General features: G+C 39.5%; 3 protein-coding genes across 4 annotated transcripts in view; all 3 read right to left on the reverse strand.

The window, feature by feature from the left end:
* Positions 1–1,225: 1,225 nt before the first annotated feature.
* LOC146492832 (uncharacterized) lies at positions 1,226–8,404 on the reverse strand. Its single transcript, XM_085149327.1, has 6 exons — positions 8,227–8,404; positions 5,813–5,919; positions 4,782–4,883; positions 3,565–3,736; positions 3,429–3,482; positions 1,226–2,352 (listed from the first exon to the last, which is right to left on the reverse strand). The coding sequence occupies exons 1-6, from the start codon at positions 8,289–8,291 to the stop codon at positions 2,130–2,132; spliced, it is 723 nt and encodes a 240-aa protein (XP_085005453.1). The 5' UTR covers positions 8,292–8,404; the 3' UTR covers positions 1,226–2,129.
* A 105-nt stretch (positions 8,405–8,509) lies between these two features.
* LOC146492833 (fatty acid-binding protein 10-A, liver basic-like) lies at positions 8,510–9,558 on the reverse strand. The gene is made up of 4 exons (XM_085149331.1): positions 9,283–9,558; positions 9,031–9,203; positions 8,743–8,832; positions 8,510–8,656 (listed from the first exon to the last, which is right to left on the reverse strand). The coding sequence occupies exons 1-4, from the start codon at positions 9,476–9,478 to the stop codon at positions 8,606–8,608; spliced, it is 510 nt and encodes a 169-aa protein (XP_085005457.1). The 5' UTR covers positions 9,479–9,558; the 3' UTR covers positions 8,510–8,605.
* Positions 9,559–9,650: 92 nt separating this feature from the next.
* The window catches only part of LOC146492834 (Na(+)/H(+) exchanger beta-like), a 28,218-nt gene continuing 23,782 nt past the window's right edge, over positions 9,651–14,086 (reverse strand). For both annotated transcript variants that reach the window (XM_085149293.1, XM_085149295.1), the window contains 2 exons: positions 12,976–13,048; positions 9,651–12,118 (listed from right to left, as the gene is read on the reverse strand). In XM_085149293.1, coding sequence (XP_085005419.1) covers positions 11,865–12,118; positions 12,976–13,048 — 327 coding nt within the window. In that variant the 3' untranslated portion in view covers positions 9,651–11,864. The remainder of the gene's footprint in view (positions 12,119–12,975; positions 13,049–14,086) is intronic.

A 14,086-nucleotide genomic window follows, 5' to 3' on the forward strand; every position in this document is an offset into this window, starting at 1 on the left:
GAGTAAAATGTACAACCATGTTTGTCTGTTTTATCTTTGTTTCCCATTTCTGCTACAGCAAGCAAATAATTCTTATAAAAATAAGGGTGTTCAAACATCAGGCTGTTATATTGAACCAGTGAAACAGTACACTGAATAGGCAGGTTGGTGGTGGTGTAAATCACAACAATGTGAGCCTGGGGTCATGTCCTGGTAATGATCATCTACGTTTCCAACCCTGCAGGCTGGAATATTTTCCCCTACATTCACACACAAGACTAATATTAAGCTGCTTCCAGGAGCCCCACCTCACAACTAATTTCTTAACACATTAATTATTAAACATAGATGGCTGTGGCTCATCTTCAGGTCATCTTTGGAAGGCTGGTGGTTTGAACCCCAGCTGCTCTAGTCTGCATGTCAAAGTATCCTTGGGCAAGACACTGAACCCCGAGTATGTGTTTATGCTCCCAACCTGTTCACTGCAGTGTAAACAAAGTGCTTGTGTGATTGAGACATGTTTAAAGTATTCAAATAGAAATGTGTTATAGGAATCAGTCTGTTTACCAAATCTTCAGGCTTATACTGAAAATAAACCTGATCTTGAGTATTAAACCTCCCTCATAGTTCACCTTAAATGATACTGGTGATGTAGCTGTTCAGTTCTGCTCAGAAAAGCAGTAGAAACAATAAATGAAGCTCAGTCTTCAGCTGTTACAGCTCATCTCTGTACATTTTGTGTTTTTTTTTTTTGAAGGTGGCAGGTACAAAAAGTCCAAACAGAAGTTTAAGGATAACTGACATCATAGATGTGACACTACAATCTTTACAGGGTGGATTACAGCTGGATTAAACTGACCAGGAGTGGCAGGGACTGAGAGAAACCCAGAAACCCGTCTGATTACAGCATCTTGTTTTTGTGATTATGCTCATACTGGTGACTGCATGGTTAAGGACTTCCACCATCTGCAGCTTTATTCATCTGACTGATGCATTTTTCCAGTACGGCGATCAATGAGACACGTCCGATTTCATCCATGGCTGCCTCTTTGCTCAGAATCTAATTTCAGTTGTTCCATTAAAAGGAAATCGATGGACGGGGCCGTGCTCACAGACTGTCCTGCTCCGTTTTCCAGGCAGACGCTGGGGATCCACAGGACACCGAGGTCTCCGAGGAGGAGAAAACTCTGAATTGTGTTCAATAATGAACTTTGGTCAAGCAAGTATAAAAACAAGCCACGCAATGTTTTCTTTAACCGAAAGTTAACCATTTATTAATCAAAATAACAGTTTTTTCCCTACTAAAGATAGAAGATAAGAATAAAACATGCAGCGACACGAGTTGTTCTGAAAAACACTGTCAAGTAAACCTGCTTCTCCTCAAAGAAACAATAACTTGGGGGGGGGGAAAAACAGAAAAAAAAAGGTTTAACTCTTACAGAAAACACCACAAAGAGAAAACAAATGACCGTAAAGGTCAGTTTGTTGTTGACGTCTTTAACACTTTAGGGACCACAGCATCACCTCTGTGCGTTTTAGCACTCGTGCTCATGTACTTGACTAAACTGCAGACACACGCCATCAGCTTTAATGCCTTTTCTTTCAAGAAGTTCTCGGTTCCTTCCATAAAACACATCTTTAAAAAAATCTTGAATACATTTATCTCATGGTGATGGGTTATCGCTGTCAAACAAATGTAAATTTAAAAAACAGCGGTGAAACTGGCTGACAGTAAAGTACCTAGTACATGATTAGTTATAAAACACACAAAGATGCATTTGGTTCACCAACAGACTCAATACTTCCTTAGAATACTGAATGTCAGGGATTGTTTAGCAAAAGTGGGTGCATAGGGTTTAGAAAACAAAAATCATCAGTAACTGGTTGTATATATAAAAAGACTGGATATTCTTCCCGTCAGGCTGAGCACAGAAACCGCTGAATCTTGCTCCTAAAGAGAAATATCACTGAACAACTTTATAAAACCAAGCCGAGGAGCTGCAGCGCTGTTCTTAAAATGGAATAGCGAAAACGAGCTTTCTACAAATGGACGTTACATTCATGGCAAACAAACACCTTTACTTAACAAAACGACCAGCTCTGCTCTGTCTGACAGAACCGGGGGAACGGGGTGGGGAGTGGGTTCTGCTTTAGCGTCCTCCTGTCTTGCGCCCGGCCCAGGACCGGGACCGAGAACGTGAGCGAGAGTGTGATCTCGACGCGGACCGGGACCTGGAGCGGGACGGGGAATGCGTCTGTCGGACTTCTTCCTCAACGTAGCGGGATGTGGACGGCGGTTTGACGTTCTCTCGTGGAGATGCGGATCTGGAGCGGGATCGCTCTCTGGAGACTCTCCGGGGTCTCTGCTTGTATCTGAAGGCACACAAAGTAAAAGAGTGATACGTCACACTTTTAGATGCAGTGCAGATCAGATTTTGACTGTCTGGTCCTATTTTTTCCGCCTCTTCTCTCATTAAAACAGAAAACTGATGAGTGTTAAATGTGTAATTTCCCCCTCAGAGCATAAGGATCATTAGGGTTACTCCCCAGGAGTCAAATCTGATGATATCCCATGAATTTCTAACTTGTGGGCACCGTTACAGATGAAATGACGCATATTACATCTAACAATAACGGGCAGAACATGGATAACATGAACAGTAATATATGTAAAAAGACTGTAGGGTTCAATAATATCACCACATCAGTACAAAAGAGCTTAAAAACCAGTTCATGAAGCTACCAGTTTTCACCCAGCTGTGCTGCTGTGTGCGCCAAATGGTTTAAGACTGACACTGTCCAACAATTTGATGCTGACACACACAACATAGAGCTACGATGGCTGGACCACCTGGTTCCTTCTGTATTTTAACTGGCCCCTAAAATAAATAAATAAATAAACACGTCACACCTTGCTTTACACCCAACCTGCATCTTTCAGTTCATCTGCACACGACATCTTCATTCTGCAGCTGTCTCTCAAACAAATGGCAGTCGATGAAAAAAAAATAAGTAAATAAAGGACTCGTGTTAACTGCTTTTATGGAAATGAGCAGCTGTCAACTGCAGAGAAACACTTTCTTCATTGAACTCATTTCATTTATTTCCTTCGAGTCCTTCTACCATCTGGAGTCGCCGCTGTATGACAAAGCTGACGTCAAATCAACAAGCTGCTGTTTCTGCACCTCTCGATTTTTCCAACCTGGTGTGTTGTACCGCTGCAGCTGAACTGAGGACACAAGTGTTGTATTGTATTGTGACGTGGGTATTCCAGGGCATTTAGTCGCACGTTATTCTATTTGTCATTTAATGGTTGTTGGCAAAGAAAATCTACATTACTTCCACCTTCTGGTTGCAGGAGCACATTACAAAGATGGATTTTAGGAAGCAAAACAACAGACAGGCTACATCTGTGTAAATGTGGTCTTAGTCTAGAAGAGTAGTTGTACCTGTCATCCTCGCGGCTCCTGCTTCTTCCTCTTCCATACACCCGTCCACGAGACCTAAGGAAAAATGAAAGCGTTATTTTCCTTCTCACAAAGAACACCTGGGACCGACCGACTCTCTTCTGAGAGATTAACTCACTCTCGAGGACTCTCCGAACGTCTGCGGCGGCGATCGTAAGACGGGCTGCGCGACCTGTATCTTTCGTAACTGCGGCTGCGTGACCGCCGGCGCCGGCTGTCTCGATCGTAGTCGTCATACCGGGAGGATCTTCCTGGGGAACGCCGCTCCTTTGATTTCATCTGATTTGGTGCTGGTGAAAAAGAAGAAGAGGAAGAAGTGGTTACAGCAGAAAACAGTTAAAACCATGATGGTTGATGCTTAATTTTAAACACTTAAAAAAATCTGAAAACGTGATTTAAAAGGAACCCCGACTATGACGACACATACTGCAGATTTCTTGGTTGTTAAAAAGTTGAGGGGGAAGGGGGAATCCTTTCAGTCTCAGTTCGTGACTGTTGTTTATGTCACAGTGCAGTCTGGGTAATGATGCCTAACAGCTTGAACAAGAGTGTACTAGTGTAAGGCTCATTGGGAAGCTTTTACTACACGGACTCGCCACAGTGGGTAGCTCCACATATTTAATTCAGCAGATTTTTATACCGTTTGTCCTGATGCAACCACAAATGGATTTCTGTCTCCTCCTGGCATCAAACCCTGAATCTTTTGCATGTTAAATAAATGTGTGGAGCCACAGAACTGATGCAGGTTATTTGTTTTTGCCTGAGTGGCGACATTTATCATTCCAGATGAGACTGCAGCACACCTCAGGAGCTTAAGCCAGGGTGGTGATGTAAACGTTGGCTCATGCAACAACCAAAGCAGCGTAACTGAGCTGAAATGAGACCAGTGCAGGTAAATTGCATGAATAACACTTACGCATTCTCACCAATTTACTCAGTAAATCTGCTTGTTTTCTATATTTTGAAAAGTTAACAGGACAATGTTAGAGTTGATTCTGATGTCTCCTTATAAATAAAAGGATAATTTCCAGTTCTTCTTCACACTGAGGAAAGCTTCCTAATACTAAACTGGTATCAGATAAATTCAGTGTCTGCAGATGTTGAAAACAGTACCGGCATGTTGTTGGAAATGGGTCTAATTTTAAACGGCATGTTTCATAGGGAGCAGACCACCACCTAAATATTAATAAATAATCAGGGTTCCTTTTAAAAAGATGAAACTGAGCTGGTCACACATTTTTCTATCATTGGAAGTCACAGATTAATATTTAAACCAACAGCAAAAATATTTCAAAGTGTTTCAATCTAATTCAGACACAAAAACCAGACACTTACTCTTCCTGTCGCCCTGTGCAAACTGGATTTCAATCTGCCGACCACAGACCCACTTCCTGTCCAGGCTGTGAAGAGCATCTTCGGCATCACGCACGTCCTCAAATATGCTGAGTGGTTAAGGTTTCTGTTTCTTTCTCTTTTTTTAAGGCCTCACAAATTTAAAGAAATGTTTTTTCTCCTAAACAAATAAAAGTCCAAGGAAAAGAACCATGCACTTCATAAACTTTTACTTTAGTTAAATTTGTGAGGCCCAGTTTACCATGTAAAAACTTCTATAAAAAGACACCGTTTACATTACTGTAAGACAGGTGAGAAAACAACACAAGCACGCTCAGCTGACTGCTTTGTTTTTTTTTTTAAGAGATAAAAGATGAAGCAAGCTCTTTTCAAACACATCATCTAACTGTCTGAGGGATCAGGACAGTGACTATATATAAAAAAATAAAAATCAAACACAATAAGACTGGATTAAATCGTTTCATCAGTGTCACAGGGAAAGCTGATTTTGGTGTCATGTCAAATTTGTGGATGGGAGGATACAAAATAATTCAGACTTGTTACCTTTGCCCATGCTTGACTTTGAACTTCATCTTGATCTTTACACTCTTTAACCGACTCCCACAGAGACTCGGGGGTTTCCTGCTTGCTTTCTCCTCTTAAACCTCTTTTTCTTTTCCCCATTCTTTGCCGCCATATCCAAATCCAAGCTTTGTCTCCGTTCCCTTTTTCCTCTTCATGCTTTACTTTCTCTTTTCAACCTTTTCCCTCCCTCTGATCCTGCAGGTCTGTGTGTCTTTACAGCTACTCTATATGGGTCTTTGTAACTCTTTGTGGCCGGTTTCCACAACTGGACGCGTTTACATTTTCTGAAGCAATAACAGAGAAATATGCGTGTTAGATATTCAATCAGATTATGTGCAAAAAGAAAATGCATCACAAAAAATAAATTAATAAAAATCTTCTCTGCCGAAAGGAAATTTAAATAATTTGTTAGCAGCAGCAAACACAGTTAAAAGTCATTGGGAAAGGATATTGAATGTATGCAAATCCTCTTGGCTGACGTGTATAGAAGTCAAGTGGGATGTAGACATCTACTATCGGCCCATAGCGGCCAAACTCACGCCGCAAATCCTCAGGCCTGAACACCGTAAATACAAGTATAACTCAACTGACCATCACGGGCATCTCTACCTACATCATCAACCAGTGGCAACAGCTGGAAGAGCAGCTGCTGAATAAAGGGACAGTTCACCTCAGAGTACATTTTGTTTCCTCTTACCTGGAGGGTGATCCACCTGTTAAAAGAGCTCAAAGACAATTTGTATCCCAGCAGGGCTGTTTTTAAACAGAGCAGGTGGCAAACACTGAGGAGCTCTTTTAGGCATTTTTTAAATTAATTAATTAATTAATCAACCAAGAAACGAGAGGCCTGGGTGACAAAGCAGGATTTGGGTAACTTCCGTATTACGAAGGTGTCTCTTAACCCAGCTGATGGTAACTAACCTGCCCCACAGTACAATACGTTCGATATTAGAGAGCAGTGAAATCAACAGCCTGTGTTTTTTGCTCATGATTCAATTGTGGTCACATAATCAGCCCATTTTCCATCCATCCCCTTTGAATATAAGACTTCCTGATCATATATCAAATACAACTTCAGGGTTTTCCCTTCATACAAATGCTTTTAATGTCACTTAGAGAGCTTCTCACCTTCAAAGAAAGAAAAATATACCAAAACTGTCATTAAAATATAAACCATTTGAACCATGTTGTGGATGTAATTTACTCAAGTATAAAATACCCTCTGTTTTATCAAGTGACCTCAATTAACAGGAAACTGGTTTTCTCTTCTTGTGGCCTATATATGTGCACAGTCATTGCAAAAATGAAAAACACTCAACTTGTGCACATAAAGCTTAAAAACGGTAATTTGGTTAAGAAACAATCTTTTATTTTGTGTCCAGGTAAGATTTTGTCCTTGTATGTAAAGCATTTTTAGTTGACTGGTCTTTTCTCCGAGGCAAAAGCCACCAAGGCTCATGGGTATTGTAATTTTTAGAAGTTTAATTTCCTAGTAGTCCATTGTTTTTTTTCTGTGTTTAAACAAATAAAAAAAAATCTTTAGTAAAATAATCTGGGAAATTTTTAGAAAATAGGGGCAAAAATGCTCCTCACAGTTTGCCACACTCTTCAGGTGAACTATCCCTTTAAAATATCCACACTTTTTAATATTAACATGCAATTCATGTTAATGTCATTGGTGTAGCACTGACACATAAACAGTTACAAGGCCGTCCACAGATGCAAATGTAAAATTGAAGAAATTAAGTTCAGGTCACAGTGTCAGTGAGATTAAAATCAGCTTCAACATCCATGTCAAACAGAGTTAATCAGTTGTGAAAGAGGTCAGTGATACTTTTTTTGGTTTGTGTTGTTAATAGTTTTGGAGATGTTCGTGTTTAAATATTGCCTCAGATTGCAATGTGTTTAAAAAACCTGAAAGTGGTTGGACTGACCTTTAATTTTCAATATATGAGTTAAAACATCACAGCAATCATTACATATGCCCAAACTTTGGACCATACATTTTTTAGGCAATTCTAAGATGATTGAGAACAAAATGTTGATGATTTTTGATCGATTTACTCATTTCACTCTGCTTTTAAATACTAGTGCAAAACTTTAACTATTTAAAAGTTATTAACACATCTAGCAAGTTTAGTATTTTTAAAACCAAGTTAAACCAACCCTATGTGGTCAGATTAGATTAACACTGAGACTAAACCTAGATATAACAACAACAATGAAATATGATAATAACAAATACATGACAAACCATTACAGGTACAGATTAATTCACAAACTACACATACAACATTAAAACGAGCTTTCATTTGCGATCGTGTATTCTGAGGTCAGTATTTTGGCAGTTTAAATGAGAATTCCTGTGCTAATTACATTTAAATATACAAACTTAAATCAGCAAACTGACCTCTCAGATTGTAACTAATCAATTAACCACGCGTGTTTAAAATTGATAACGACCAACAAACATCAGGTTAACGTTAGCCGAGGCCATTCATTTTTGCCCCTTCGTATTAAATCCACATTGTAGGGTTTCTTGCCTCTTTTAAAATCTTTCAAAGTTTCACGGAGCTGTTTACGAGCTTTCGTTAGCCAGTTAGCTTTGATAGCTTGACTGTAAACATGAAAAAGTTCGCGTCTAAAGAGCAACACAGACGTTAATAATGTTTATAAAACCACAACAAAGACATATATGGCCAAAATAATGTAACGTAGATTTGAAATGCGGCGCTGCTCCCGGTCAGCGTTACCCTTTCAGTTTGCACGTTGAGGCCTACCTTGCCTACCAGGCTAACTTAACTAGCTACAATTAACACGAGTTAACTCGTAGACGAGTAGCGGCTTCTTTACGAGGACTCACCTGGACTCATCAGAGATGTTCCTGACAAACAAAGACGTATTTGGAGGCCTCATGTATCTGGCCATAAAGTTACACTCACGTAGCAGAAGGATGTTTTCTTTTAGAGGGAAAACGAAAGGCTGCGAAGGGGGAAAAATTAGCAACGCATGCGCACTCAGAAGGCGCCTTCCTGCTTCTTCTTCGTTCACATGAAAGAGTGCGCTTAAAAATCCTCACAGCGCCCTCTACAATCAAAATACTGCCTTACAGTAAATAACGATAAGAGTTTTATAGTGTTTGCACATTTTTTTAATTAACTTCAGCTTTATTTATTTAGTTATAAGTTAACTCCGTTCATCTTCAGATGAGGAATTGTGAGAGGGATCCATGAGCTGGCCGGTCAGACTCGTTTGCTCCTGCTGGTGAAGGTTATAGAGCCAGCAGTGATAGTCTAGATATAAACAGTAAGCAGACACATTAGGAGAACGTGGATGATTCACATTCATAGCAGTTTTAAGAAGAATTAGAGCCACCCACCTCGATCATTTCATCCCCTTGAATCTCTCTGACTGAGGTAAACTTGTCATTTTCAGCTATCAGCTTCCCGTTCTCCTCTCTGACAATGCACTAACCAGGAACAAAATCATTGTTGTAGTCAATAACAATTAAATATTAAAAGGCAAATAAATAGCAGAGATACGTCTCCTGCTTACTGTGCCTGCATAAATCACATCATTCATTTCTGCACTGCTCCTTCCAATATTAATTTAAAATTCACAAAACTCTAAAAACTCAAATGTGTTGAGCATGAGGTCCCTGAACTACCTTAAACGTCCTTCCATCCACAGTTGTTATTTCTGCCTCTTTTCCAAGGCTGAACGAGTGGACTTTGGTGCAGACTGGAGTCTTCACCGTGCAGGTGAAGTCTTTGCCGTTCTGCTCTATGATGATCACCGGTTTCACTTCCTTACGCATTTTAATAATCATTTGAGGTGCACCTGGAAAGTATAAATACAAAAAAAAACCCATTTAATATATTCAGAAATAAATAATCCTTTAGGTTTTAAAATATCTTACCTATGGATTTGAGAAACTCCTCAAGGTTTTCCTCAGAATAAACTTTCCAGGTGCCGTTGAAGTTCATGTTTGCTGCAGACGATGTTGTCACAGTCTCATCACACGCTGCTGGTTGGCACGCTGGGGATTTCAAACTCCCTGTTATTTCTTTAATTGTCTTTCCACTGAGGGACCTCAGTAGCCTGAACTCATTCATTAGTCCTCATTCACAGTATCTTCTTTTTAATCCTGACATCTTTAAAGTATTCCCGCAGCCAGGCAGCTACAGAGGTAGAGTCTGCTCCACCTTTTTTGACTACCTGCACAGTTTGAATCAAACAAAATCAGCAGTAAGAAACTTTTTTTAAGACAGGAATTAAAGCTTTCCCTTATGATTTCAACAATTCTTTTATTTTTGCAAAATAAACATATAACAATATGTAATATAAAGAACATTACAACTGGTAAAAGCATAAAAAGCAAAAACACTTTTAAGGCAAATGTGTGCAGGAAGCAAAAGCTCAGGCAGTCCAGTCTCTTAAACACTGACAGGTCTTGGAGCATGCTCAGTTAACAGGAACACACACACACACAAAGAGCTTTGTTTACAAAACGTGGAAACATCACCAACACCTTGTTCGGTTTGACAAGAGCTGAAAACACTTTAGCGTACAAAAACAGGCACATTATAAACTGTGGAGCATGTATTAGTGATACAAACACACCGTCTGTCGAATTCCCTGAGAAAACACTGATCAGACATGCAGCGACTGCTGTGGAGATAAACACAGTGCTAAGCTTGTCCACAAATATCTGCAGATTTTAATTTTAAGCTCGTCAATGGCCTTCGATCATCAGATCGGCCTTTTCGTTACCAACATGAAACTTCAAGCAGTGCGAACATATTTACGATACAACATTTATGCATCTGATGCGGGGATTTTGTAAAGGCTGATGTGAGTGTGACTCGGGAACAATACAGATTTTTTTTTTTTTTTAAAGCAAAAGAATCTGTTTTGATAGCAGTTTTTCTCAATTAGAGAAATTTGGCCAAGATATGTCAAAGCGGAACTTTTAAGGCCACACACTGTGCCACATAATAAACCTGATTATAGGGTTAGGTTAGGCTAGGTTGATGCGTGTAGAGCAGAACAGATCTGGCTGATCGTGCAGTTTTCAACCTCTGTAGCCTGGCAATTATGTTTTAGCAAAGTGATCACGAGGGATATCTTTTTTTGGACTTTTGGCTTAGGCTTATTAAAACTCAAAGCTATAGCTCAGCTAAACATTTTCAGAATACTTCCTTTAGACTTAAAGAGAGGTGAATGTGGGTCTTTATAGAGATTATTATGGAGTATGTTTAATCGTCCTGTTTGATTGTAAATCAAAACAGTCTATATGTCTGAGTTTGAATGTACACTGAAAATACTGACTAAGTCATGAAAACATTAGTTTTGGATGTTTTACTTCAGTCTCATGTTTGGATATAGCTTGTTTTTATAATAAGTGCTGCTCTCACATTGACCAGCAGTCCGGAGGAGAAACTCCACGTGAACCAGGTTCAGGGAGGAGCAGCTATCTGCACGGTGAGACTGGACAAAACACAAACTGTGGAAGAGAAAATGACATGCAACAATGGTTTCAAAACACATGTGGAGTGATATGAGGTGAGTGAAAAACAAGTGCTCAGTGCATCATGGGAAGACCCCCAGCAGCCTGACTCTATAGCAGCATATCTAAGAGATGGTTCAGCCTCACCTGATCCAGCCCAAACTATAAGCTCTATCAGGAAAGTCTTGAGTCTAATCCAATCGAAGCTTCTGATTCTACTTTTAGAAACCACAAGTAACCCTGCAGTTTGAGAGCAATGAGCTCTGACAAGATAATATGATACTATGAGGTCTTATTTTGGGAACTGTATGTGAAGAGAAATATTTTAAATCCACTTCTGGATTCAACAGGGAGCCCATGAAGGGAAGTCGATATAGGAAAAATGTGAGCTCTAGTTCCCCTGTCATTACTTCATGGTAATCCATCCAATAGCTGAAGAGATATTTTAGTTAAAACAACTATAATAAAAAAGTCAACCTCGTGGTGGTGCCAGAGGAGTCTATGACGTCTTTAAGTTGTGAGGATTCATCCTCTGGGCACCATAGATGAACAAAACGTCATGGCAACCCATCTAAAGGTTGTTTAGATGTTTCAGTCTGTGATAAATACCCCAGATAGACAAACACTGACAGCCAACGGCGTTTATCAGCCGGGCTTTACCTCATTATGTTTCTTATCTATTGCTTTCAGGGCAGGAGACTCCACCCGTCTGGTGCTTCAAGCTCATTGAAACAAATGCTTTGGCTTGAGGCGCATGTTAAAATTCAAAATGCTGAAACTTCAGGCGGGTATAAAAACTTCAAATAAGAAATGTCCTCTGCAGCACGCTTTGGCAATTCTGCATGTTGCATGATTAAAAAAAACGTGTTATGAACGTATGGAACAAAGATTGCATAATCCTACATCACAAACATACAACTATTTAAATGATAAATATCAAGCTTTGCTAAAGCTCTCTTGTCTTCAGGCCTCTCCTGTAAAATGTGCTTCACTCATGGCAGGAAGGTGCTGTCCTCATCATCCTCCGGGTTTGGACCGGGGTCACTGAGGCAGCGTGATACTTTCAGCTGATCCCCCTGGTCGTCCTGCTCTTTTGGCTTCAGCTCGGCGTCCCTGTTGGCCCTCGGCGTGCTGCTGTGATCGGGCTTCTCAGGGGTCTCATCCAGCTCGCTGACATCATCAGCACAGCTGGGAGAAGCCCGGCCTCGGGGACTCTCGCTGTCATCGTAGGTGTACACTTTGTGCTCTGGAGAATAAAGGCAGGGGCTCATTAACAGTTTAACACCTTCTACAAACGCCTTTAGATTTGGTTAATTAGGAACACCGGCACCAGTTATACTTTAAAATAATTTAGAGCATGCATATTCACTTACACATAGAAATGATTGTTTTAGGATAGGAAAGGATTAAAAAGAAAAATAACAAAAAAAAGATTTTTACTTTTAATAGTTTATACCGTTCTTTGCTTCTATTTATAAATGACGCACTTATTAATCTTTACTATTAATGAAAATGTTAAAATATTATTTATGAACACTTTTAGGCTTTTACTGATGTGGGTGGAAATATTATTTAAATTAATTTAGGAAAAACAACCTCATTATTAAACAGAATTGAACAGAAATCACAGGTAAATATCGCACATTTGCACAGTTATTAAAAATGTGCAACCTCATCCACTTAATCTAATTTTCCTCTAGGTGTAAATGTTTATAATAATCTGGTTATTCCATTTTAAAATCCTAAACCATTCTTGTAGCTAAATATGATACCCAACACAGGATAATATGATTAGAAAAGATCCAGGGCGGACACAGTGGAAGACAAAAGGTATCCTTTTATCGATCCCCATAAGACTCATTCTGTTTAATGCAAAATATTTGCATCATTGAACAGGACATATCCCGTGTGGAAAAGAAAAGTATTGTATTGATGCACAGACTTCCAGGTCTGCACGCCACAGCAGGACACAGCTGCTCAAATGCTCCAAAAGAATCCAGCAGCACAAAACTCAAAACAATGAGTGACTTTAAAGCCCTGAACATAATTTTCATTCTCATAAAGCATTTTAAAACCATGCTTTAAACTGGCTCTTAGACTGACCTGGTTGAAAAAATACTTTTCTCACAGGGGGCGTCTCCTGGCGGTTTGCAGGGACCGTGAGGTAGTGGCTCATCTGTAAGAGAAGCATAACAGAGTTTAAAGAAGGACTTTACAGGAAGTCACACCCAACAACGGAACAAAGCACTTTAGTATTGATTCTTATCCACAGGAAAACACAAGGATGGAGGGATCTAATGGGTCCTGAAATGATTCTGGTGCTGGATGGAGAGTCCTCTGACCGTCTTTTAAACACCTTTGTTACACTTTGGTTCGATTTCAAGAGGTTCAATCACTTTTAAACTCAGCACCAGGACATTTTCAAGAAGCTCTCTGAAGTTTCTCTCAATGCAAAGACCCCTTTCTGCAGGGTTTGGCTATGCATTTGAGCATTTGATTAAAAAAAAAAAAAAAAAGAAGTACCAGTTATGATTAAATAAAACCACAATTTACAAAATTGGCTGGAAAAGATAAAAAAATTCTATTTGAATAATGTTTGGTCACTGCCGAGCTTTCCTTTGGAGCTGGTTAAAACCTCCCTTATTGTTTTAAATGTGCTGTAAAATAAAACTGACATTGACAAAAATAGTTTTTTCCCCACTGGCTGTCTCTGTGTCTCCTCTCAGCCTTCAGCTCTGCCTGCTGAGGAGCTGTTACACTTCTCCTTCATATTTAATGTTGTTTCTTTGTAACAACTTGATTCTGTTCATCTGGACGCAGAGTTCTAGGAGGAAGAAATATTTGTCACTCATATCAGTGACTTCAGTCTGAAACATTTCTCCTTCCTAAAACTCTGCGTCCAGATGAACAGAATCAGCTTCCTGAGATTTTATTATCTGTATTACTTAGAATGCATCCAGACACGTCCTTCGAGTATCTTTAAAGGAAAGCTTGCATCTGGTACTCTATTTGATAAAAAAATAAATGTATCTGAAAGTATCCTCATTTTACTTTTACTGCCTAAAATCTTCACACATTTCTGTAAATCGGCATTTTTTATTAGCCCAAATGACCTTTTTAACTCTGCGAGTTCTCTGATTTTAACTCTTTGACATTAAAAATGTTCAGGGAACAAAAAAATAAAGCTTCAAACTAGATGCACAAAAAGTTGGAC

This window comes from Neolamprologus multifasciatus, chromosome 22 (genome assembly GCF_963576455.1).
Source record: "Neolamprologus multifasciatus chromosome 22, fNeoMul1.2, whole genome shotgun sequence".
Taxonomy (NCBI): Eukaryota; Metazoa; Chordata; class Actinopteri; order Cichliformes; family Cichlidae; genus Neolamprologus; species Neolamprologus multifasciatus.

Bases quoted from the DNA above. Each gene is read 5' to 3' on its own strand.
- LOC146492832 (XM_085149327.1), bottom strand. From the start codon at position 8,291: ATGGCCAGATACATGAGGCCTCCAAATACGTCTTTGTTTGTCAGGAAC. The intron at 3,483-3,564 runs GTGAGTTAATCT...ATTTTTCCTTAG, and splicing joins CGTTCGGAGAGTCCTCGAGA to GTCTCGTGGACGGGTGTATG. The intron at 2,353-3,428 runs GTACAACTACTC...GTGTGCCTTCAG, and splicing joins AGGAGCCGCGAGGATGACAG to ATACAAGCAGAGACCCCGGA.
- LOC146492833 (XM_085149331.1), bottom strand. From the start codon at position 9,478: ATGAATGAGTTCAGGCTACTGAGGTCCCTCAGTGGAAAGACAATTAAA. The intron at 8,833-9,030 runs GTAGTTCAGGGA...GTTCCTGGTTAG, and splicing joins TGGATGGAAGGACGTTTAAG to TGCATTGTCAGAGAGGAGAA. The intron at 8,657-8,742 runs GTGGGTGGCTCT...GTTTATATCTAG, and splicing joins AAGGGGATGAAATGATCGAG to ACTATCACTGCTGGCTCTAT.